The sequence below is a fragment of the Zalophus californianus genome, chromosome 6 (assembly GCF_009762305.2).
Source record: "Zalophus californianus isolate mZalCal1 chromosome 6, mZalCal1.pri.v2, whole genome shotgun sequence".
In the NCBI taxonomy this organism is placed as follows: Eukaryota; Metazoa; Chordata; class Mammalia; order Carnivora; family Otariidae; genus Zalophus; species Zalophus californianus.
Window position 1 is genome coordinate 107,911,260 of NC_045600.1, and position 25,154 is coordinate 107,936,413.

At 36.5% G+C, this 25,154-nt stretch overlaps 1 protein-coding gene across 5 annotated transcripts in view; it reads left to right on the plus strand.

Moving 5' to 3' along the window:
* The window catches only part of PIAS1 (protein inhibitor of activated STAT 1), a 117,557-nt gene that overhangs the window by 67,292 nt on the left and 25,111 nt on the right, over positions 1–25,154 (plus strand). For all 5 annotated transcript variants that reach the window (XM_027569690.1, XM_027569689.2, XM_027569694.1 and 2 more), the window contains 5 exons: positions 8,149–8,233; positions 8,494–8,541; positions 12,307–12,397; positions 13,053–13,187; positions 19,303–19,408. In XM_027569690.1, the coding sequence (XP_027425491.1) occupies positions 8,149–8,233; positions 8,494–8,541; positions 12,307–12,397; positions 13,053–13,187; positions 19,303–19,408 (465 nt within the window). The remainder of the gene's footprint in view (positions 1–8,148; positions 8,234–8,493; positions 8,542–12,306; positions 12,398–13,052; positions 13,188–19,302; positions 19,409–25,154) is intronic.

Consider the following 25,154-nt stretch of genomic DNA (forward strand, 5'->3'; position numbering starts at 1 on the left):
CGGGTCATGATCCTGGAGTCCCGGGATCGAGTCCCGCGTCGGGCTCCCTGCTCGGCGGGGAGTCTGCTTCTCCCTCTGACCCTCCCCACTCTCACGTGCTCTCTCTCTCTCATTCTCTCTCTCAAATAAATAAAATCTTTAAAAAAAAAAAAAAGAAACGTATCTATGCACATTCTTTGCCCATTTTAAAAAGTGGGTGGTTTCTGTTGTTGAGCTGTAGGAATTCTTCATATATTCTAGATATTAAACCCTTAGGTATATGATTGCTAATATTTTCTCCCATTCTGTGTGTTGTCTTTTCACTCTTTTTGTGTCCTTTGATGTACATTTTTAATTTTAATGGAGTCCAATTTATCTTTTTTTTTTTTTTGCCTGTACTTTTAAACATCCTATTTAAAGAAACCACTGCAAAATCCAAGGTCATGAAGATTGTTTCCTTTTAAAAATTTTTACTTTTTAGCTCTTAAATTTAGTCTTTGATCTATTTTGAGTTAATTTTTGTGTATGGTGTAAGGTAGGGGTCTAACATCATTGCCTGTGGATAGCCAGTTTTCCTACCATTTGTTGAAGAGACTCTTCTTTTCCCATTTAATATCAGCATACTTGTCGAAAATCAGTTGACCATGGATGTGAGGGTTTGTTTCTGGGCTCTCAGTTGTATTCAGTTACTCTATATGTCTATCCTTGCAAATTTTTGTGGAGAACTGATTGTTTTGAGTATCTTAATTTGCTAACTCTGGAAATCAGATTCTCCCTCTTTGGTGATTGCTTTTGTTACTTGTTGAGGGGTGCAGCTGTCTGTTTTGTATAGTGACTTTTCTACACTATTTCTGTAGTCTATATTCCTTGTTGTGTATGGTTTGTGAATTGTCTGTTTCATTGTGTCTTCAGTCAGCCTATAATCTGACAGAGATTTCTCCAGTTGTCTGGATCTAAAAAAACCAGAGTTTGTACATCTCTTTAAATCTTCTACTGGATGCTGACAGGGAAGCTGCTGAAGCTAGAGCAGTTCTTGAAACAAAGGGAAACCTCTGCTGTGGTCCATTAGGGAGCTACCAGACCATACAAAACATACAACCCCAAATTTTTGGAGGACTAGGTTCTTAACTGTCCATATTACCCCATCAGCCTCTCTAGGAACTCAGGCCATGGTCCCCACAGCCACAGTGGGGCTCAGAAATGGTGGGGGATAGTTGCTGGATTGCTCACATAACTTTTAAAACAAATTTTAGCAGTCTTGTCTATCAGACAGATCCCCTGGTTGCTGTTAAGTGTCTGATCAGGTTTCAGAGTTCTGAAATCATTGATTCTGACAGACTTTTCCCCAGCTCAGTTGTTGTTTTAGAGGAGGGACTAACCCCTGGAGCTTCCTCTGTGATGTTACTTATGACCTGTTTTGAATTAATGTTTGCCTATGGTGTACTGTATGATTTGAAGCTCCTATTTTTCCTTCTGCATACATGGGCGTCCAGTTGTTCCAGCATCATTCATTGAAAAGACTATTCATTTTCAACTAAATTGCCTTTATACCTTTGTCAGAAATTAGTTGTTCTTATATATGTGGGTATATTTTGAGACTCTGTTCTGCTCCATAGATTATACTGTCTTGACACCAACATCACACTGTCTTAATTACTATGCTTTTATAATGTCTTAAAATCAACTAGTGTTAGCCCTTCAGTTTTGTCTTCTTTATTGAAATGGCTTGGTTCTTCTAGGTCCTTTGCATTTCCAAGTGAGTTTTAGAAGCACCTTGTCAATTACTATCCCCCCTCCTCAAAACACCTAGCTAGGATTTTAATCAGATTACATTGGATCTACTGATCAGTTTGGAAACATGATACCTTCTGATCCATGAACACTGTATATCTCTTCATTTATTTGAGTCCTTAATTTCTCTGAGCAGTGTTTGGCATTTTTAAATGTCTTGTACCCCCTGTGATATTTATCCCTAAGTATTTCATTTTGAGGGGATGCTATTGTAAATATGTTTTTAAAATGTCAATTTCTAATTGTTTGCTCCTAGTATATAGAATATACCAGATTTTTGTGTATCATCATAACCCACTAAATTAACTTATTCTAATAGCTTTTTGTGGATTCTGTCAGATTTTCTACATAAGTCATCATATTGTCTGTGATAGACAGTTTCACTTATTTTCCAGTCTTGATGTTTTTCTTTTTCTTGCCTTGTTGCCTGGGCAAGAATCTCTAGTACATTGTTGAATAGAAATGATAAGAGTGGTTATCATTACCTTGTTTCTGGTTTTTTAGGAATAGTATTTAGTCTTTCACTTTTAAGTATAATGTTGGCTCTAAGTTTCTCATAAGAATTCTTTACTGGGTTGAGAAAGTTCATATCTGTGCCTGGTTTGCCAAGAGTTTGTTTTTTAATCCAGAATGGATGTTGAATTTTTGTCAAATGCATTTTCTACATCTATTAAAATGACAGTATGGCATTTTTTTTTTTAGTTAATCTGGTGACTTGAATGTTGGTTGTTGGTTCCTACATTCCTGGAAGAAATCATACTTGGTTATAATGTACTATCCTTTTTAATAGAGAGTTAGATTTGATTTGCCAAAGTTAGGCTAAGAATGTTTGTGTTTATGCTTACATGAGGTAATGGTTGATAATTTTCTTATGATATCTTTGTCTTGTTTTGGGACTGGAGTAATACTGACCTCATAGAATGAGTTAAGGTATATTCCCTCCTTTTTAATTTTTTGGGGGAGAGTTTGTTTTAGAACTTGTATTCTTTTTTAAATGATTGATAGAATTACTCAGTTATTTGAAACAATTTATGTAGAACTGCTATTTTTTTTTCTTCAATATTTGGTAGATTTCCCTGAGAAAGACATCTGGGCCTAGAGTTTTCTTTGAGGAAAGATATTTAACTACAAATTCAATTTCTTTACTAGTTACAGGGCTATTCATGTTACCTGTTTCTTCTTGAGTGTACTTTGGTTGTTCTGTTTTTCAAGAAATTTGTCTGGTTTTTTGAGTTAACAGAATTTTTGGTTAAAAGGTGTTTGTAATAGTTCCTTATATGTTTTCAATATATGTAGGATCAGTTCTGATGTCACCTCTTACTCCTGATATTGGTCGTTTGTGTCCTCTCTTCTTTTTCTTATTAGTTTGGTTAGAGGCATACCAGTTTTATTGATCTTCAGAAAGAAACCACCTTTGGTGTTACTGATTTCTCTCTCTCTCTCTTTTTTTTCTTGGTTGCAGAGTGTTTTATTATATGAGTATTTATTTATTCATTCTCCTATTGATTGATACTTGGCATAAGAATAATCTTAATGGGAACTGTGTAACTATGTGATGAAAATGACAGAACCTTCAGGATATGAATAAATGGACACAGGTAAAATACTCCAGGATGGCAAGGTTAAAGATGTAAAGATATAAAGATGCCAGCTGTCAGAATAACTTGTAGGTTTATTGCAGTTCTACCCAAAATACCATTAGGTTTTAAAAATCATAGCAAAACCATTCAGGAGTTCATATAGGTGAATAAATATTTAAGTTGATGTTAAAGTTCTGAAAAAAGAATAGGTGGAGAGAAACCTAACTATAAGATATTAAAGCGTAATTAATCTATAACAATTAAGAACTAGAGTGCCAGCACCAGGATAAAAAGGAGCAATGGGATGATAGCCCGGAAATGGAACATGTTGGATATAAGGATTTAATATATGAGAAAGGAAACACACATCCATAGGGAAGGGAAGGATTATTTAACATATCGTGTTAGTATAACGGTAAGCAATTTGGAGTAACAGAAATTTAGATTTTTAAAAATATCACATACTAAAATAAGTTCCAGATGGTCTAATAATTACATAGAAACAACAAGCCAAAAACTTCAATTATATATTGATTGAACCTAAGAAGGGGAACAGTTAGAATTTGCAAAGGACATGGTTGACAGATTAGATTACATGAAAGTTTAACTTGTATATCATCCAAAAATGTAGCCAAATGAAAAAAATATAGCAGACTGGGGGAAATATTTGCAGCAAATTTCCATGGGTTAATGTTCTTATATATGAAACCCCTATGCAAATATAAAACTGGGTGTGGGACAAGATTGGACAATTAACTAAACCGAACAAAATAAAATAAAAATAAAATAAAAATTTTGTTTGGAAACCAAACAAAAATAAACAGGGAAAAACTCTTTAATGCAAATTAAACTACTGAGGACTTACCATGATCCACCCATTAAATTAGCACAACTCCCATGCAGGCCAGAGTAGGGTGCAATTAGTAGATGCATAAATTGCTGGTGGTCTTATATATAATGTTATAACTATTTGAAAATCATTTCCGCAGTGTGTTAAGATTCATAAAAATCTCCATACTTTTTGATCCAGAAATGCCACATCTGGGAATTGATCCAAAGAAAGTAAAACTAACCCCCCCTTTCAAAAAACAAACATGAGCCCAAAGATGTTCACAGAATTGTTTCAAAGAATGAAAAATAAGAAACAACTTAAATAGCTAATCAAGGGAGTAATTAAAATTTTCATTATATCCCATAGATAGAGTACAATGCAATAATTAAAATATGGTAATAGAGATTATAATTGAAAAATGTCATAAGGGTGATTTTTTTAAAGTGAACTTTCAAATTGTCCATACAATTTGATATAAAAATGATTAAAAGGAAATATGTAAAAATGATAAACAGTTATTATGGAGGGATAGTGGGTCCTTCTTTTCCTATTCTCTATGATCCAATATAATGCTAAGCTGCATGTAGAGAAGTATACCACCCAGATCAGGGGAGCTAATGGACCTGTATTATGAGAAGAACATGGGCTTTGGAGATGTTTAGATCTGAGTTCCAGTTCTGCTTCCACTTAACCTAGTATGAGGCCTTGACAATTACATAACAACTTTGAACATCAATTTCTAAATCTGAAAAAGGAGCAGATACATTTTCTTCATTGGCATATAGATTAACAATAGTAGATGGTAGTTGTTGATAAAAATACTCTTTTAGTCACATCACATCTGGAATAATATATCAGTTCATAAGCAACCATAAATCGCAGTGGCAAACAAGTAAGGTTTATGTCTGGCTTATGTTACTTATTAGCTGCAGATTGGCTGTGGCTGTGTTTTATGTTCTTTTCACTCTAGAATCAGGGTGGACTGGAACGAAAGATGGTGAAACCAAAGGAGAACTCATAAAGGTCTGCCTAGAAGTGGCATACTTCCACACACATTTCACTGGCCAAGGCTAATGTCAGTGGCACTGGAATAATCTTATTTAGAATAAATATATATATTGTGACAGAGTGTGTCCAGTTCTTGCTGTTGCTTTAAGGGTGTGACAACCTGAAGTATGTCCAGAGGATCAGGATGGTGAGTAATTCTGCAGTCTCCCCTGAAATACAGTGAGAAAAGTTGAAAAAGAGGGACTTGTTAATGCTGTCTAAAATACTTGAAGAATGGCTGTCACTGGATATGGAATATGACACTGATGGGTAGAAATTGCAGCATTAGGTATTTTGACTCAGTATAAAGGAGCAGGGTGGAAAGTGGATAGAAAAGGAAATTGTTGGTTGTTTTTAATATCTTACTTCATTTATATTCTTCAAAATAACCCTATGAAGTTGTGTGTATGTGTGTGTGTTTATGTTTAAATATTGGAGGAAGAAACAGTCACAGAGTGGATAAGTACCTCTGGTCATATGGCAAGTAAATAGCAAAACCATTTTGGAATCTAGGTCTATGTGATCGCATCTCTTTCCACTAAATTTTGCTACTCTTTGTAGGGCTTCATGCTTTCTTATAATTAAAATGTTAATATCAGCCATCTTGTGCCTGACAAGGTAATGGTCACTCTTCTCTCACCTCTAAATGGGTTCAAAAAAAGTGTGAGGAAAAGTTGAAAGGAAGGTTGAACTCTAAATTGGTGGTCTGCAAACTTATGTGTTAATATGCCTCTCTCAGTAAAATAATTTAGCGTGTGTGTGTGTGTGTGTGTGTGTGTATGTCATATCTATTAAGCTATTATACTAATATTCTGTTATAAAGCAAAAAATAGAAGTTACAAAAGTTAAGATTTTACATAAAATTTTAGATATTTTTATAAATTAGGTTAGAGATTTCATGTAAAATCTCAACTTTTTAAAACTTAAATTTGTAGGTAGATAGGTACTTTTTCTTGTATCCCTGTGGATTGTCTTGTGTACCTTCTGAGATGCATACCCCCAACATTGGAAGTCATTGTTTTGGATATGTTGGACTCTTTTTTCAGTATGAGGATTCTGTGATTCTGTTTGGCCTGAGTTTTCTTGAAAGGGATAATAATAGCTTCATTGCCTTTCAGAAAAATTTTTAAGATAGTCTGTTACCTAAGACAAAACTCTTAAGTTCTTCACTGGCATTCATTGTGGAAATTAAGCCTGAAAACCACATAGATGAAAGGTGCTTTTCCAGATAAATTGTGATAACTTCATGAGCATTACAATCTAAAAAGTGTTTGTAAATAGGGGTTATTACTAAGTAATAAGCCTCATTTCTGTGTGTGGCACAAGCAACTGTCTCTTTATTTTAGTCATGACTTCTTTATCTAAATCTGCATGTATGTGTCCAAAACTTACTGTACTCATATATTCTAAAATGAATCTGAAATTTGCCTAAAGAGAAATATGAATATTTGTACTTGGGAAATTATTTTAGCACTGTTTTAGAATGGAGCCAGAAATCTAAATTAGGCTAAGCCTACTGGATTAAAATCTTCGTAGAGAGATATCCTTTAAGAAGCAAAGGAGTTATTTGCATTGTTTGAGGGAGGAAGTGATCTTCTTTTCTGCATTCTAGTCCTTGGTTATCAGACATTTGCCCGGTTGGTACCTCACAATTAAGATAACTTTCTGGTTAGTAACTCTCTTGGGGATAGATTTTTTAAGTAAAAGCCTTCCCAGTTCACAGAAAGCAGAAATGCAAATCTGGCCTTTAAAAGATGCTTCTATATTGAGATGAAATTGTAGATCAGCAGTGATCTTTTCCATTTTTTTTCTCATCGTGATACATTTGTACAGATTTTTCAGCATGACATACTGCAGTTTGGTGGTAATTGTAGAGGAAGTGTTGCTTACAAGTCAGATCAAACTCTGTTTAAACAAAGAGATGGCCAAATTCAGCTACTTTTTCTGCATGGGTTTAAGTGGCCCACAGGCCAGGATTTCCTTGATAGTAACTTCTAGTGATCCTTTTTTCTAGAAAATTACCCTTGAAAGGTATAGTTTAGTTTGGCATTTTTAAGTTGTCATATTCTTTTATTCATTCAGCAATCATTCATTGCTTCTTTGTGCCAAGCACTGAGGAAACATTAGCGCTGATTTTTAAAATATGTATGTAACTGGTATAAGCCAATAGAATTACTGTTGCTCACAGCAGCATACTGTAGGAATCCCTGCTCTTACACAGACCTGTTTGTGCTTGCCAGCTCTCTTGTTCTTTTCTCTCTCCCTATGTCCCTTCTCCTCCCTCCCTTCCTCTCTTCATTCCCTTCCTTCCCCTCTTTTTGTAGCTCTTTCCTTCTTTGAGATAGTGACCACAGGCAGATTATGAAGTCAGATCATCTAAGTTTAGGAGAAACTATCTATGGTATTTACTGTATAACACTTGCAGGGTATAGTTAGGCAGGAGATGATAAAATTCGTATTTTGCCTTCAAGACCAAATGTCACCTCACCTTTGCAGATCTCCAGGTGTGTATGTTTGTTACTTAGCTCAGAAACCATGTGCCTTTAAATGGGTTTATATTTTTCTATTTTAAATAAAATTAATATAAGCATGTTTTTATACAAGTGTGCTTTTTTAGATGCACACATTTATATGACTGGATAATTTTCAGTTAGTGTTTCTTTGATTATGTATTTTCTGAATTTGAATCCTGATATGGCTTTTGAAATTAGCCATTTTGGTGTCTATTTCTGTTACATTACAACTGGCACATTTCTTACTTTTCAGTGCTTTAATTGCCTTGTTATCTAAACTCTAGAATACATTCCAGTTAATTAAAGTCATGTGAATAATTGGGCTTTTTTTTTTTTTCCTCTGGCTGTTATGTTCTCTATTGATGAATTTGAAGGTAATTAAAAGTATAATTCTTTTCTTCTTTAGCATCAGACAACAGCCAGCGCTTTCGAGAAACCTGTTTTGCATTTGCATTGACACCACAACAAGTGCAGCAAATCAGTAGTTCCATGTAAGTTCTCTTCAAGTGTAACTTGCAGTTTGGCCTTTGAAACCAGTAATGTCTATAATAAGTGATTTTTAAAAACAGTGTATTGGGTGAGTATTAGTGTCATGCGAATATTAGTATTGAAAATGCTATTATAGTGTTAGTTATCTGAAGAAGTTGTATCTCTGATAATTTGAAGAACTTTAGGAGTAACAGTATCTTTGAATCAGCTTTCATGTGCAAATTTTTAAAAATAATTGTAGTTCCTACCCTGTCTTTTCTAGGGATATTTCTGGGACCAAATGTGACTTCACAGTGCAGGTCCAGTTAAGGTACAGTATTGTCTACAGTATATATTCAGTGTTTAAAAGTTAATATTCCTTAAAGAGTCTTAAAAATTATGTAATTTTCAATAAGTATATTGAAAGTATTAGGTTTAGATGTTTGGGTGAGGGAAGACCTTCTCCTGATATGAAATATCCTAATTTTTATACAGTTTAGATTTTAATATAGCAAGTCATGTACCATATATCTAACCACCTTTCTCTGTTTTGGTTGCCTTTAGTTGGTTGAGAAGCTCCAGCTAACGATATCTTTAAATGATATGATAGTGTGAGCTCTTTAGAACTACTCTTTTGTGAATGTGCAAAGGATGACAAACTACTGTAAATAAGGAACTAGTACTTAGGTTAAGTGTCTCACAGACTACCAAAAACCCAAACAGTCTAATTTGCTTTGTTCTGTATTTTAAATCATTAATTTAAAAACACAATTCTAGATTTCATGAGACCTCTCTTGATAGTTTTGCAAAGACGAATGGAAAATTTTCTAGCATGGATTCACAGTTTCCCCTTATTCAGTGTCTTTTCTTAGCTCATTTTTTCTAAGGATATCTAAGAATTCTTTTATGTTAATATGTCTCTCTGTCTTATATAAACCATCTTATGGTACTCTTTTTACTCTTTGACTATCCCTGTAGGAACCTAACTGCTCCACACTAGTCTTGTCGCAGTAGGGATACAAGAGGAAGTACAAGACCGTTGTTTTCCTCCATAAGCTGTTTTCCCTCAAGTGGGAAGGATCAGTCAAACAGATAGCCACACAGTCTCACTAATTGGATCTGAAGTTGTGTGTACAAATTATAAATTCATTAGGAGGTCAGAAAAGAGGATAAAGCACCTACTCAGTGCTTTAGGGAATGATGTGAAAAACTCTGATCTTGGCTTAAAAATACAGTGATGAAAACAGAAAGCAGAGGAGAGGTTGAAATCTTGATTTTATTATTTTTTTAAAATTTTACTTATTTTTAAATATTTTAATTTATTTATTTGAGAGAGTAGGGGAGACAGAGCATGAGCAGGGGGGAGAGGCAGAGGGAGTGGGAGAAGCAGACTCTCTGCTGAGCAGGGAGCCTGAGGTGTGGGGCTCCATCCTAGGACCCTGAGATCATGACCTGAGCTGAAGGCAAACTCTTAACCAGCTAAGCTGGTTAACCACCCAGGCACCCCTGAAGTCTTGATTTCAGAGTGCACTGACAAAGATGTTCCTATGTAAAAGGTACTTTATCCTCTGTCGGGGCAGAATGTGATAATGACTGAATAAATTAAAGGACTAAAGTATGATGCCTTTGTAATTATATATTGTTGTAATTTTGCTTACTTCTGCATCAGCAGTTTTATTTTGTTCATACTGATATGTGACATTATCGTTTGAAACTGTTTTTTAAACTGTTGCTTAGAGCCGCCCATAGGGGTCTGTGCTAGGTTCCCCCCACCCCCCAACACACACTCTCTGAACCAAAGTAGTACTGCTTTGATCTGTTTTGCATGTTTGACTTCTGGGTTAGTTTTCATTTGAAGAAAGAAACCCAAGACTAAAATAAAATTTGAAAACCATAGTTCTAGAACAAAAGATCTAGTTCCTGTCTTCAGTATTTTATATTAATATGCATGCATTCTATAACACAGCAACAGGTATGGTTCACCTTCCAAAGGAATGTTTTCTTTTTAAGATAGATCAGCCCTCTATTTCAAAGGTTTCGAGGGAACCTTGGCAGTTAAAAAATGGTTCAGTCCAAAAATAAATAAATAAATAAATAAATAAATAAAAATAATGGTTTAGCCATTTTCAATTCAAATTCATCTCCAGAACTTGATGAAAAAAGGACCATTTTGTATTATAGTTGGTAATTGTTAGGTGGTTCTTTGCATTTTGATAAAATGGTTATTTTTCATCCTAATCCTCTTAAAACCCTCGTTAACAAGGTCTACAATCCCCGTGTATTATTTAAGTTGGGAGTGTATACCTATTATCCTAATTATAAATTGTGTCTAAAGCATGAAAATAATTTGGTCAGGATTAGGGTCACTGTTTTCTCTATTAGATTCCCAGTCTCTTCTCATTTATGTACCTGTTTCCCCTCCCCACCACCATGAACTCCTTCACAGCAACTTTCTGCTATTCCTCTTTTTTCTTCTTTTCCCTTTGATTTGTTAGGGTGCCTTAGATTTTCACCTTTTACTTAAATGAATAGGAGTCGACTTGTCATATAAATCATTCTTTTCTGTAGCTTCAGGCAGCCAGAGTCTGTGTTTTAAATTTATCACTGCATTGGAATAATTTATTAAAAACTTTGTGGCATCCTTTTACTGTTGCAGTATAAAAGATTGTCCTGTAACAGGTTTTGCTGGGGTTAGAGATGATCCTGTGAGCTTTGACGTCTGTGTATTTTTATCTGTGTTGCTATGTATATTTCAAGAAAATCTTTGTAGATCAGTAATTCTTAACTCCTTTATGGGTGGGTCCCTTACCCTTTGAGAATCTGATGGAAGCTACAGATTATTTCCCCATACAGATGAATGTATATATGTACATAGAAAATTGTCCAGTTTGTGGGTCCTCCCACATACGGATTCCATAGCCGGCAGGTTAAGACCCTACAAGATGTTGAGGGAAGATGTTTGTGTGTGATGACTATTTCACAGAATTCAGATAGGGTTCTTTTTAACATATAACGCAAAGATGCTGTGAATGTTCTATAAAGGTGGGATGAGCTGGGATGCCTGGGTGGCTCAGCTCGTTTAAGCGTCTACCTTTGGCTTAGGTCATGATCCCAGGGTCCTGGGAACAGGTCCCACATCGGGCTCCTTGCTCAATGAGGAGCCTGCTTCTCCCTCTGCTTGGCGCTCCCCTTGCTACTTCTTCTCTCTCATAAATAAATAAAATCTTAAAAAAAAAAAAGGTGGGATGAGCCTCAGCTGTATATTGGGAATAAGGAAGTTATTAAGATGTCTTAAATAGCAAATTAATAACTTGTTTCTTTATGTAAGCATGAACAGAGTGAGAATTTACAAATTATGTAACCGTCCATAGTTTTTCTAAATGATTATGAGTTTCTAAAATAGTGTTTTAAATGTTATGTGGATATAATCGGGCTCCCTGCTTAGCAGGGAGTCTGCTTCTCCCTCTGACCCTCCCCACTCTCATCTCTCTCTCTCTGCCATTCTCTCTCTCAAATAAATAAAAAAAAATCTTTAAAAAAATGTATGTGGATATAGTACAAATATTATTTTTCAACACCTTCACTTCTCAGGGAATAATGGAGCACCTTGGCTTAATGGATAGAATTTGGTCTTAGGGATGGACTTACAGCATTTTCAGTATGTTCTGCTAAGAACCAAGAAATGACTATTTTATAAGCAGATAAGTTTGGGAGATACTGTGTATTATATCTCCCTCTTAGAAAATTACAGTGCATGTTACCCTAGCTCTGAGACGTTCTTTATTAAGATAATTTAATTTTTTGATTCAGAATGTCTTTATTCCACTACAGAGCCTTTTTTTCCTCCCTGGAACATGCTTAAGCAAATGATCGGCAATATTATGAAGACAACTGTAGGTTGATAGTTGTGATCATTGAAACTCTGCATTGACAGAATTATTTATTTTCAGTTTGTTTAAATGTGCTTATTCATCATGTGAAATGTCTAGCTCTAGTAGTTTTTGTTAAGTTTAGCAGCCTTTTAGATTAGCTGTTGAACAAAAATATTGAGGTCATTCTTTAATAAAGGAAGTTAAACATGTCCTTTATTGTTTAGGTTTTGTTTATCGGAAACCAGTTGTCCACAAGAAGATCACTTCCCACCCAATCTTTGTGTGAAAGTGAATACAAAACCTTGCAGCCTTCCGGTAAGTCCTAAAAGCTATTTTTTAAATGCATTGGCAACATAGCTATCAAGTAAGTCATGACAGCTGTTGTTAATCATAGTTTTTCATTAAGAAAACATCTTTATTTTGGATGTATATTCATGTGACTGTGTAAAACACTTGTACCAACTATGTATGATTAACAGCTGTGACATTAGCTGTGGAGACAAAGTCTAGGACTTGGGAGTTGGGTATGGCAGTTTTAGTGTTATACTGGATTTTGAGGGACAAGAAATTGTTTCAACAAAACCTCAGTAGTACTCATGTGAATCTGGAAGCCTGCGGTAGAATAGGGGAAGAATGCTGTGTCTTAAACAGAGAATGAGCGTGCAGGCTGTTATTGGTCACCTTTAAAATGATCCTTATATACTTATCCAAGTTCTTTATGAATTCATCCTGATTCCTAAGTTTTAGAGATTTGTAACTTCTATTGCCAGTATTATTCTCAGGCTTACTATAATGAGACTGTAGGGTTGTTTAGAGAAATAATCTTGTAAATGTTTGCTTCTCTAATTTTTAATGAAAATATTTATATTTTCCGGTATGTAGTTTGTGGGGGGTTTTTGTTTGTTTTAGGAATGGAAGTTGAAATGATTGTGGAAATAATAAGTGGAAATAAATGATATTTCATCCTTAGGGTTATCTTCCACCTACAAAAAATGGTGTGGAGCCAAAGCGACCCAGCCGACCAATCAATATCACCTCACTTGTCCGATTGTCCACAACAGTACCAAACACCATTGTTGTTTCTTGGACTGCAGAAATTGGAAGAGTAAGTAAATTCTTATTTCTCCTAGATTTTAGTATTATAAGGAAGGGTTAATCTCCATGGCTACCTGAGCTTATAGGTAAATGATATTGTAAAATGAGTTGCAAAAGGATTTATTTTTGTCTCATAATGAATTTTCAACATGTTCCCATTTAAAAAATGGGATCATGCAGTATTCATTGTTTTATAACCTGATCCTTTCACTCAGCCATTTATCATGAATGTCTTTTTATGTTATTACGTGTTCATCTGCATGATTTCTAACGGCTAGGTCATATTCCAGTATGAATATGCCATAATTTAGTCTATTCCCTATTGTTGAGCAGTTAGTTGATTTATTGATTGATTGATTCATTGCTGTTTCAAAGATCATCCTAGTAGCCATGCTTTTGCAAACATATATCATAATTTCCTTAAATTCCCAGAAGTGGAATTCCTGAGTCAAAGAGCATGCAGAATTTAAAGAAATGTTGTGTACTTTGACACATTGCCTTACCAGAAGATGTACAAGTTTATTCTCTGACTTTCAGTGTTTGTGTGCCCCTTGACCCATACCCTATCAATACTTTTATCTTCTTTAAAATCTTTACCAAGTTTAGTAGGTAAATAAACGCACCATGTTGTTTTGATTAGTGCTCCTTTTATTACTGAGATTGAACATATTTTGTTGTGATTTACATTTTAAAATTATATCCATATTTATTTCTCTATTGCTGTTTTTCTTATTTATGAATTCTTTATATATTAAGACTTAACCTCTTTCACATGTTGCAAATATTTGTTTCCAGTTTGTTTGCCTTTTACTTTTATTTATGTGATTATTTAATATTTCGAGGACTTAAATTATTATAGAGCCAATTTTTAACCAGTGTGTGTGTGTGTGAGTGCGCACGCGCGCGTGTGCACGCGTGTGCTTTCCTCCTCAGTCCCCATCACACTGAAGTCTGTCTGCCCTTCCCAAGCTTACGTAAATATTTGTTTATATTTTCTTCTGGACTTTTGAGGTTTTTTGTTTTACCTTTAAATAATCCATCGCAAGTTCTGTGTGGTGTGAAATAAAAATTTACTTTCATTTTTTTCAGTAGCCAGGTGGTCTGACACCATTCACTAAATAAATGCTGATTCAGAAGCCACCATTACTATGTATTTGACTTTTATTTATCCTATGTGTGTTTCTGAATTTTTTTATATTGTTTCTTAGTCTTGCATTCTTTTTCTGGAAAACAATTTCAGAATGTTTTTGATTATTTCAGTTTTATCATGTGAGTTCATGTCTATTCATTAATTCATTTGAAATTCATTGAATGCTTACTGTATGCCATGCCTTTACTGAAAACTGACAGTACCATAGCGAGAAGAGAAAGTCCTCATTCTTTTAGAGCCTGAGGTCTGGAGCCAGGTGGTCAGACACAAAAAGGTGAACATACTTATCAGAAGGACTATGGAAGGAGAGGTGTGCAGTGATTTTAGAGTATATTAAAGGGTACTTTGAATTAGGCAGAGGTCAGGTAGGGCTTCGCTGAGGAAGTAGTGACTGAGCCAAGAGTTAAGAGAAGGGTTAGAAGGAAGCAGTTTGGGCGAAAGGTTCAGAGGACACAACCTGCACAACAGCTCAGTGGCCGGGGTGAGCCTGGTTCTTTTCAGGAAACTGAGAGGGAGCCACTGGGGCTAGAGTGCAGAGAGTGGGGAAGAGCAGTGTATAGGACGAGGCTATAGAGTAAGAAAGGGCCAGGCCATGCAGGGCCTGTGAGGTACTGTTAATGTTAAGGATATTCTCTCTCTCTCTCTCTCTTTTTAAATTTATTTATTTGAGAAAGAGCATGCTGGAGAGGGAGAGCGCGCACGTGCACAGGCACAGGGGAGGGACAGAGGGAGAGGGAGAAGCAGACTCCCGAGGAGCAGGGAGCCCAGTGCAGGGAGCCCAATGCAGGGCTTGATTCTAGGACCTGGGATCATGACCTGAGCCGGAGGCATACGCTTAACCGACTGAGCCACCCAGGTGCCCCAAGTATATTTTCTTTTTAAGCGAGAATTTTACAGTAGTATATTTCTGTTTACAAAAAGTCATTCTTCAGAGTGGTAAACAGTTTGAATGGAGGCCAGAATCATGCAGAGCAATCACCTCTTAGGAACAAGCTATTGCTGAAGTATTAGTGGAAGAGAGTGGGTGGTAGCCTAGAGTGGTGGCAGTAGGGATGGAGAGAAGTCAGGGGTCAGTAGGACTGAGCAAGAAATTACAAGTAGGGGCGGAGAAAACCAGGAGATGTCAAGGATGACTCCTGGGTTTCTGGCTGGAGTGAGAAGATAAATGATAATATTACCGAGATAGAGGAAACACTGAAAAAAGATTGAGTTTAGGCGTGTTTTTTGTCATTTCATTGCTTTGGAGGAAGGAGTGTTGGAGAACTAGATGAAGAAAATCATGAGTTCAGTTTTGAAGTTTTTGAGTTTGAGATGCCTGGGAGACATTCTAAATAGGCAATTGGTATTAGACTCAGAGGGTAAGTTTGGGCTAGAGAAGAAAATGTGAGCTAAGGGTGAGGGAGGCTGTGAGGAGAGCAGAAGTGTTGGAAGAGTAATTACAGAGAGGGAGCCACATTCCCCTGCATTGCTCCCCAAAATCTTTCTGGGAATTGGAATGAGATTGCTTTAAATTAGTATGCTGAGTTAGGGAGGATTAATTTATTTACAGTATTTAATATTTCCATTCCAGGAGCTGTATGTTTCTCCCTTTATTCAGAACTTTTATGTTCCTCAGTCATTTAATAGGTTTTTTCTTATAGATCTTCCATATTTTTTATTAATTCCTGTATTGTTTATTGTTATAGTTGCTGTTGTTAAGTAGATCTTTTTTCTGTTATATTTTCTAAAGACTTTATTTATTGTTGGTTTATTTAAAAGCTAGTTATTGTTGAATATTTACTTAATACTTGCATTCATATATTGGTTCCAACAGCTTTTTAATTGGTTTCTTGGTTTTTCCAGGTGGGCAGTTCTGAGTTTGAGAAGATGTATCAGTTATATAAATAATGATAATCCTAGTACTTATGTCATAATTTCTTGTTTTCTGTTGTGCTGGCTAGAACCTGTTATGCTGGCTAGAACCTTCAGAACAATGTTAAATAATGGGAGTGCTAGTGGACATGCTCAACTTGTTCCTTACGAAAATGAGAATACTACTTGTACAAATAGTGATGTAATGAATTTTTGACAGAACTTAATTACATCAACAGTATATATCTGTGTTGCTCTTTTACTGGATATCTTTGTGAGACATGGATTTTGAATTTTATCAGAATCCTTTTTGACACCTATCAAGATTATATTTTTTTCCTTTGCCTAATTAAATATATCACCATTAGGTTTTTGAAATCCTTTTAAGTGTTTTACTTCTAGTGTACTTTGGGAGTTCGCCTTTGTCTCCCTTTTTGAAGAGGGTATTGAAAAATGTTTTTTGTTTTGTATTGGGTTTTTTGCCTGTGGGTGTGACAGGTATAGCCTACCAGGGTGTTTACAATGAACTATGAAGGAAGTCCCAAACTTCGGCAAGAGGAGGGAAATGTGGTGCTGGTACATAGCATTAGAGGAGAGAGGAAAGCCTTTCAAACCTCAGAAAGAAGACTATGTTCAGTGATTTGAAAGTGGTCTACTAGGTAAGATCTTTGTATAGACCACAGTCTACAAGTTAGAGACCTTCTTTTTGAAGTAAAACATTGAAAGAAAATTTTCTTTACCAAAGCCCAGAAGATAACTTATTATAATGTTTTTCTTGCACTAGTTTTAATTCAACTTGTAAGGATGCTCTGTTCGTTTGCATACGATCCCTTAGTGTCTTGGGGATTATTAGTTACCACTGAGAAGTGTTAAAAATACATCCGCAAAGGAAATAGCAGAGTTAGTGTTAGCTAAAGCTAAGGTGGTAATCATATTACAGTATATAAGTGTGTCAAATGAACGTGTTGTACACCTTAAACGTACACAGTGTTATATGTCAGTTATATCTCTCTTTTAAAAAGACAATAAATTTTTTTTTTAAAGAAGAGCCAGTATAGTGCTTGAAGGAAATAAGTGAACTGTATTGTAACTTCTTATCCTGCCTCAGGGTAATCACTGCACTTAGCATTTATTAAACTCTCATTGTTTATAGAAAAGTTACTTAGATACTGGTATAAAGGACACTTCATGAGTAGATTATATCTTAATATGGAGAAAATGTCCTTTGAACTTGATAGACAATTTTGAAGACTTTTGAGAAGGCATTTGACAAAAACATCAGTGTAAGGCAGTATTTAGGAGTAGCTGGAATTAAGGAGCACTTTGAAGGGTTATCAGAAACAGTATATTATTTACCTAGACGAGATAGCATGCCACTGTGAAGGTTTGGGGTTTTATGCTGCTGATACAAAATTGAATTCCATATTATCAGTACAAGTGGCATTTGTTAATACCTGACATTCTTTTTGCTGCTGCTGCTGCTTTTTTTTAATTGGGTTACATGTTTCAACTAGAGTGAACATACCTTTTCACTGAACTTGTAGTTGTGGTTTCTACTTGATCTCTCCTTAAAAAATTATAAAAAGCCTGAGGGGGATTTCTAGTACTGAAGATTCAAGCTGTCAGTACATAATTTCACAGTGTTAATTAGCATTTCTCCGGTTTCTGTCATACTCAAAATATTAATCAAATCAATAATAAAGGTGAATAAGTTCCCCCCCCAGAGGAAACCTTTTAGTTTTATTTTAGATTTGTGTGTTGTATGCTCTAAAGTTTAAGCAAGTTTTAAGGTTCCTTGTAAATTAGCTTTTTTGATACTTCATTTTTTCCCCATAAAATATGTAACATATGAACATGGATAGGTTTCTGAACTCTAAATGAAAATTCGGCCTTCCGGAGGATACTGAGGATATTTTCTCTTGTTGTCAAAAGGGGAATGCATATTTGAAAAGTCTGAAAGTTGGTTGGGAGAGGGTCAAAGCAAACAAGGTGTGTTATAGCAAGAACTGTCGAGAACTCCACTAGCCTTGGCCATTAAGTCCACTGTCCTGACAGCCGTATTCTTTCTTCCTGGGTTCTAGTGCCAGCTCTGTCACCAAGCAGATGCATGATCATGAGCAGATGACATATCTTTTCATGCCTCTTTTCATGAACTCTTTACTTAGAAAAATATTTATCCTACCTGTCTCGTATAGGCCTTCTGCGAGGTTTAAATTAAGTAGGTAATATATGTTAAGAGTGCTTCAGAAATTGTCTGTAGCTGTAAGCTAGAAGGTGGCAGTAAGTGTTCTTCCTTTTGCTTCTTTCCAAATCTCTTGATCTTCTTCTTGATCCCAACACCAGATGGAAAGTGGCCCTTCTCATTTAGATCTCTCTTCCACCCTTAATAAGCCTCAGCCCTCTTTTCTTCCTCTTACCCAGTCATGTACCCTTCACTCCGCCTTGGCTTTATTGATTAACTGTTTTCTTTGTTCCCTTCTCCTGCACCAGTCCTCTGCTGGCAATGGATATTCATCTATTCATTGGCCAAACCAGCAGCTTCTCTTTGAAAATCTTTAATATTCCCTTTGTGATAACGGCCCATGTAGGGTCTTTTAAAACTAGTTAGAGGTATAAAGAGAGATTTGATGAGGAAGCCAGTCTAATTTGTAATTTTTAAATAGCTACTATTTTAGACCTGTTACCTACTAAATGATGGTTTATGGTGATTTTGACATCTTACTGGCCTTGGTTTATATTTCAGTTTTAACAGTGGTTGTTTTTTTTTTTTTTTTTTTTTTTTTTTTTTTTTATAGAGGTGCCTCACATTGATTAGCTTCGAGCATAGGTAGTCAGATAATAGACAAGCATGGCAGACCTGACTTTATTGCTAGAAAGTTGCAAAATTCTTTTACTTCTCTATACTTCCCTTTCCTCATCCATAAAAGTAGGTTTGTGACCACCTCAGCAGCTTTTTGGTTAGGACTAAATTAATTCCTGTTCATGAAAACACCTGATAGTGCCTGGCCACACAGTAGGTGTTTTAACGAGCGTTAGTTTTCTTTCCCTATCATTGTGGGATTAAAATAGATGTACTATTTACTTACGTATGTTGTTTTTCTACATCTTTTTTTTTTTTTTCCAGAACTATTCCATGGCAGTGTATCTTGTAAAACAGTTGTCCTCAACAGTTCTTCTTCAGAGGTTACGAGCAAAGGGAATAAGGAATCCGGATCATTCTAGAGCTTTAAGTACGTATGATAAACTTATTTCATTTATGCAGCTGAACTATTTTGGTAAAGGTTAGAGTAGTATATTTTCAATGAAAGAAATTTCTTTTCACTAGAGCTTGTTATAGAGGATTCAAAACACTGAAAACTTGTTTTCAGAATAAAGTAAATCAAGACTTAGAAGTAGTTTTAATATCTTTGTTATGACCTATATTTTATAATCTCTATTTTACTGACCTTAAAAGTAACTTTAGAAAGCCAGTAAATGAATATGGAAGAATATTTTACTGTAACTTCATAAAATAAATGTTTATGGAATTCTGGGAGACAGGAAGGAAATCTTGGCATGTATTTCATGAGAATTATTTTGTATTTAAGGTTTATCCAGGAGAATTGTGCAGGGTACGTGATGACTATATCCCTGCATTAATAAAGTAAAAAGATAGTGGGATGGTAAAAATAATAACGAAGCAGGTTCTGTTAATCAGTTATGTAGGCCTTGGACAAGTCACTCTACTTCTCTGAGTTTCATGTTCCTCATCTGTAACAAGAGGTTGTTACTACATGATTTCTAAAGCTCCTCCAAAGTCTGGGCTCATAGTTATGAATAGCTACGTGGTTCATAGAGTTGTGTAGAATTTGAGATGCAGCAAGGTCTCCAAATTGACCATTCTGGCCTCAGTTTTTGAGGATGAAGGCCAGAGGTTGGCAGCCTTTCCCAGGAGGAGAAATAAGTTCTTCTTTTGTTCTCTTCTTTGTGAGAGGTAGATTCTTTATGGATGGATGGATTCAGAGATGGGGATGGACACAGGGAACAAAACTTTTACAGGCAGGGATTAGATAGCTCCTCTTTAAGGGTTCTTGATGTGAGTTGATTAATGAAACCCACTCTCAGATTTAGTTAGGTGTGCACACTCTGGTGAAAAGAACTCAAGTAGTAAGGCCAGCTTTTCTCTCACTTTCCTCTGTATAGCTTTTATCTTTTTTTTTTAGCTTTTATCTTTTTTTGCTCACCTGTTTCTGTGCCAGAGTAGAAGATCCCACCACTTCTGAATAGCAGAATGCCCTCAGTAGTTCATTAAAGGACTTTTCTGCATTAAAAGAACTTTTTTTAAAATGCAAATAATCATGAGTCAAGAGGAGCACACTTTTGGCTAATGCCTCTGTAGACACTCCTCAAAAGACAGTGGAGAGTTAGAATGACAGCACTGTTTTTTTGTGGGTCTAGGGGAGAGGAAGCACCAGTTGGCAGGGACAAAGAAGAACAGAGACAGACATCTGCTTTGTAGCACCATCTGGAGGGAGAGTAGGAAGGTGAGCCTAGGATTATTTTATTTTCTGGAAGGAACCACTGTTAGTCACTATTAAGCAGCAACAACTTCTTAATTCAGAGGCTAGCTATTTCATCTCTGATAACAATGCTGGAAGTGGAGAGTAGTTGCAGAGTGAGTGGGATTTTTGTGACGGTTTATATCTTATTGGCCTGGAGAACCAGTAAAACATTAATTTGGATCCTACTGGTAAGATCTTCGTTGTAATTGAGCAAAGAACAGATTGGTTGCCTCTATACTATCTATAAAGAAATAACTTTCTGAATAAATTAATTGTGTAATTAAAAGATTGTGTAAAACAACTTGACAGAAGAAAATGTTGACAGGTTTCTCCAGATTTTTGAAAAATCAAATGGCCTAAAAATATATTCATTGTAAGCCATTCTTAATCTTATCAGTAAATTCTGCTGGCAGAGTTGTATTCATCAAATCAGGCACTATTATGTTCTTGAAAGAATAAACTTAGTAATATTGAGGCTTTTCACAGAGACATCTACTCTGATTCATTTGGTTTAGTAGATTTAGTAGACTTTTGTCTTGTGGTTTCCACCTTTGTGTAGAGTTGTCTCCTCTATCGCAAAGGCAGCCCTTGACTGATTTCTGGTCACGTTCCTGTCTCCTCTCCTTCTTCCCTGCAGCAGTTGGCCCTAGTTTACTCAAACACTACTCCCCCTCTCTCAGTACACTGCCACTGCAAGACAATTGGGGCTACAAGAGGTGAATTCCCTCAAGTGTCCATTTCTTCCTTAATCTTAGTGCCGCCATAACTGCTTTTTAGCTTATCCACACTTGTACCTGTCCTTATTCTCTTCAGTCTTAGGAGGAAATGCCCCTTTTTCTGCTCAAAGTTAATCTTGTATTCATTAATTCTTCTCATTCAAGAAATTATATTAAGAGTCTACGGTGTTCCAGGCACAGGAGAATATAGCATTAAACAAGACACACACCGTCTCTGCATCCCTTAGAAGTTTGCAGTCTGGTGGGAAAGACAGAATTAAGTGATTGAACGAGTCATTAATGAATTGCAGTTGTGACATGTGCCTTAAAGAAAAAAGACAGGGAACTCTGGAGGTAACAACAGAAGAACATAGTCCTCTCTGGTGCTGTGATGTTTCAGATAAGATTATAAGGGTGAGGAGGAGTTAAGCCCCAAGATGAGAGGGGAATATGCCAAGAGACAAGGCCGGTGGAGCTAGAGAAAAGAGAACAAGGGAGGAAGGACAGTGGCCAGAGGGATAGCCATGGGGTGAGTTCGTAGAGATGACATAAAGGCAGATAATAGAAAACCCTGAAAAGATTTTTAAGCAGAGTGACATCGTCAGATTTGGGCAACGAGAAGGTTGCTCTGAAGACTGAATTGAGGAGGGGCTGGACTGATAGGATGAGGCCACTGAGGAACCTGTGGTCCAGGTAAGAGGTGATGGCATCTGAAACGTACGTAATGGTGACGGCCATCGAAATTGATGGCTCGAGAACTGTTGAAGGGTAGCAGTGCCGGCAGATTACATGCGGGAGTGAAGGAAAAGAAGAAGTCTAGGAGCAGTTACATGGTAGTGCCATTTACTGAAATGGAGAACAGCGTGGAGGAGATTGAGGTACGGAGGAACGATCAGAGTGTCTGCTTACACTAGTATTGGAGACGTCTGTGGGACATCCGGGTGGGGATGCTCAGAAGCAGTGTTATGAGACCTCACTCCCTCATTTATCTGCTCTCTGTCCCTCTATAAACTCTTCTTGTCAGCCTTCCCTGTCAGGTCTTTCTCATCCTTTAAAAAATACACAGACAGGCTGTTCTCTACTCTAGGTAGAGCTCTGTGTTCCTCTGGTTGTCCCCATCCTACTTTCTTCAAAGAGTGGTCTACACTTGCTGTCCACCTCCTCACCGCAAGCCATGGGCTCTTTTCACTCCTATCGTTCCACGGATGTCACTACTGACAGTCTGACTGCCAAATTTAAACTTTCTTTCCAGTTTCCATCTTAGATATTTTTGCTGCATTTCCTTCCAACCTCTTTCTCCTTGAAAGACTCTTCTCTATTTTTTCTCCGTTACTTGCCTTCAGTGGATTCTCTTAAGGGAAGCATCCTAGGTGTTTGTTTTCCCTGGGGTGTCATCCCCAGTCCATTTTCTGCATACTTTACTTAGAGATAATCACATCTAGTCTTACGGTTTAAATGAGCACCAGCTCCCAAATACCTTCATCCCAGACCTTCCCTCGAGTGTCAAATATAGATATGTATAGCTGGCTAACTGCCTGCACCAAAACATTCCACCGGTTCCTCAGATTCAGTTGTTTAAAACCAAACTCACCAAATCCTATCAAACTTCCACCCTAAATATTTCTCAAATCCATCTTCTCTCTCTCTCTCTCTCTCTCTCTCTCTCTCTCCCCCTCTCTCTCCCCCTCTCCCCCTCTCCCTACCATCGCTGCCCTCGTTTAAGCTCTCATATTCTGTCTTTGTTTAAAAAACCTATTCTTAAGTAATATATCCCTCTTTGTTCTTGGCCCCTCTTCATATCTCTCTCTTGGTAGCAACCTAAGTGATTAATGCAGATCTAATCTTACCATTCCCTTGCAATCCATAGCTTCTTCACATAGTGAAGTAAAAACTCCCAACTTTGTTAGCATGACAGATGTAGCTTTCCATGAAGTGGCACCTGCTTACTACTTCCCAAGGTCATCTGTATTCACCCTTCTTCTTATACGTTATATTCCATAAATACTGAATTCTTTTCTTTTATGCACTGCTCTACCAGTATTGTTCTCTGTGCCTCCGAACTTCCCTTTTCTTGGCCTGACTCCAGTTATCCTTCTTCATATTTCACTTTTTCCAGGAGGCATCTCAGAACCCCCAGAGTGGGCGAGTTGACTTTGGGGAGCTAGGTCCTTGAACACATTTGCATTAGAGCACATTACAGATGATCCCACTGAGCATCTTTACTCTCTACTAGACTCTGAGTTCCTCTGGGCAGGAATTTAATCTTACTTATCTTTGAATTCCCCGTGCACAGTTCCTGGCGCATAGCAGATCCTCAGATTTTTTTGAGGTAAACTGATTAAAAGAGAGGTAGAATAAAAATCTGGTCTCTGTGCCTCTGTTTCCTTGCCTATAAAATGAAGTATTGGCCTTAATAAGTTCAGGTGTTTACAGCCTTCAAGTTCTAAAAGGATGACTATAAAATAATCTGATATTAAGGAATGATAGAAATAACGAAACAAACAAAAAACCCAACCCGAAAGCAGCAGAAATAGAGAAATCTGTGATGATGAAATTTTGTACATTTGCAGTGTCCTGTGTGGTAGCTACCAGCAACATGTGGCTCTTGAGCTCTGAAATGTGGCCAGTGCAACTGAGGAACTGAATTTTAAATTATATTTAATTTAAATTTAAGTATAGCTACGTGTGACTGACTAGTGGCTAACTCTCATAGGTCATGACACAGAGATTTTTTTAAAAGATTAAATGTGGCTTGCTATAACTTATAGGTCAAATAATAAAATACTGTTAACCACTGCACTCACAGTGACACAGGAAAACTTTAATTCCCAGGAGACTTCCCACATGTTGGTTGATGTTTGCAGGGTAAATATTATGACTTGTCTTTATTTTTTACTCCCTTGCCCACACGTTATAAGGATTTGCTTACTTTATTTTTCCTCACTTTCTTGTGATTAAATTTAACATGGTGATTCTCCCCCCTTTCTCTTCTTTCTTTTGGTTATGTTTTTTGAAGTATAGTTTACAAAAGTAAAAATTCACCTTTTTAATGGTACAGATTGATGAATTTTACAGGTGCATGGAATCATGAACCAAGCCACATCAAAATATAGAACATCCTTCATCCCAGAAAGTTCTCCTGTGGCCTCTTGCAGTTCATTTCATCCCCTTATTCCCCGTTCCTGTAACCATTGACGTGATTTCTGTCTCCATAGTTTTGTCTTTTCTAAAATGTCAGATATTTGAAGTCCTGCAGCCTGTAGCTTTTTATGTTTGGCTTTTTTAACTTTGTAAATGCTTTTGAGGCTCATCCATGTAGTTTGTTCTTTATTACTGAGTAGTATTCCATTTATCTGTACCATCATTTGTTCATCCATTTATCATTATCATTCAGTGGACAGTTAGGTTGTTTCCAGTTTTGCATTATCACAAGTAAAGCTGCTAGAATATTTACATTTTGCATATGGATATTCCAGTTTTGTAGACATAGGTTTTTGTTTCTCTTGGGTAAATATTTAGGGCTCAGATAGCTGGGTCACATGAAATGTGTATGGAAAACAGACTGACAGTTTCTTATAAAATGTATATGCCATTTGTACATTCCTACCAGTGCTGTATGTGATTTCGAGTTTTTCTCCATCCTCACTAGTGCTTGGTATTGTCAGGCCGCTTTGATTTTTGGCTATTCTGGTCACTGTTTAGTAGTATCTCATTATGGT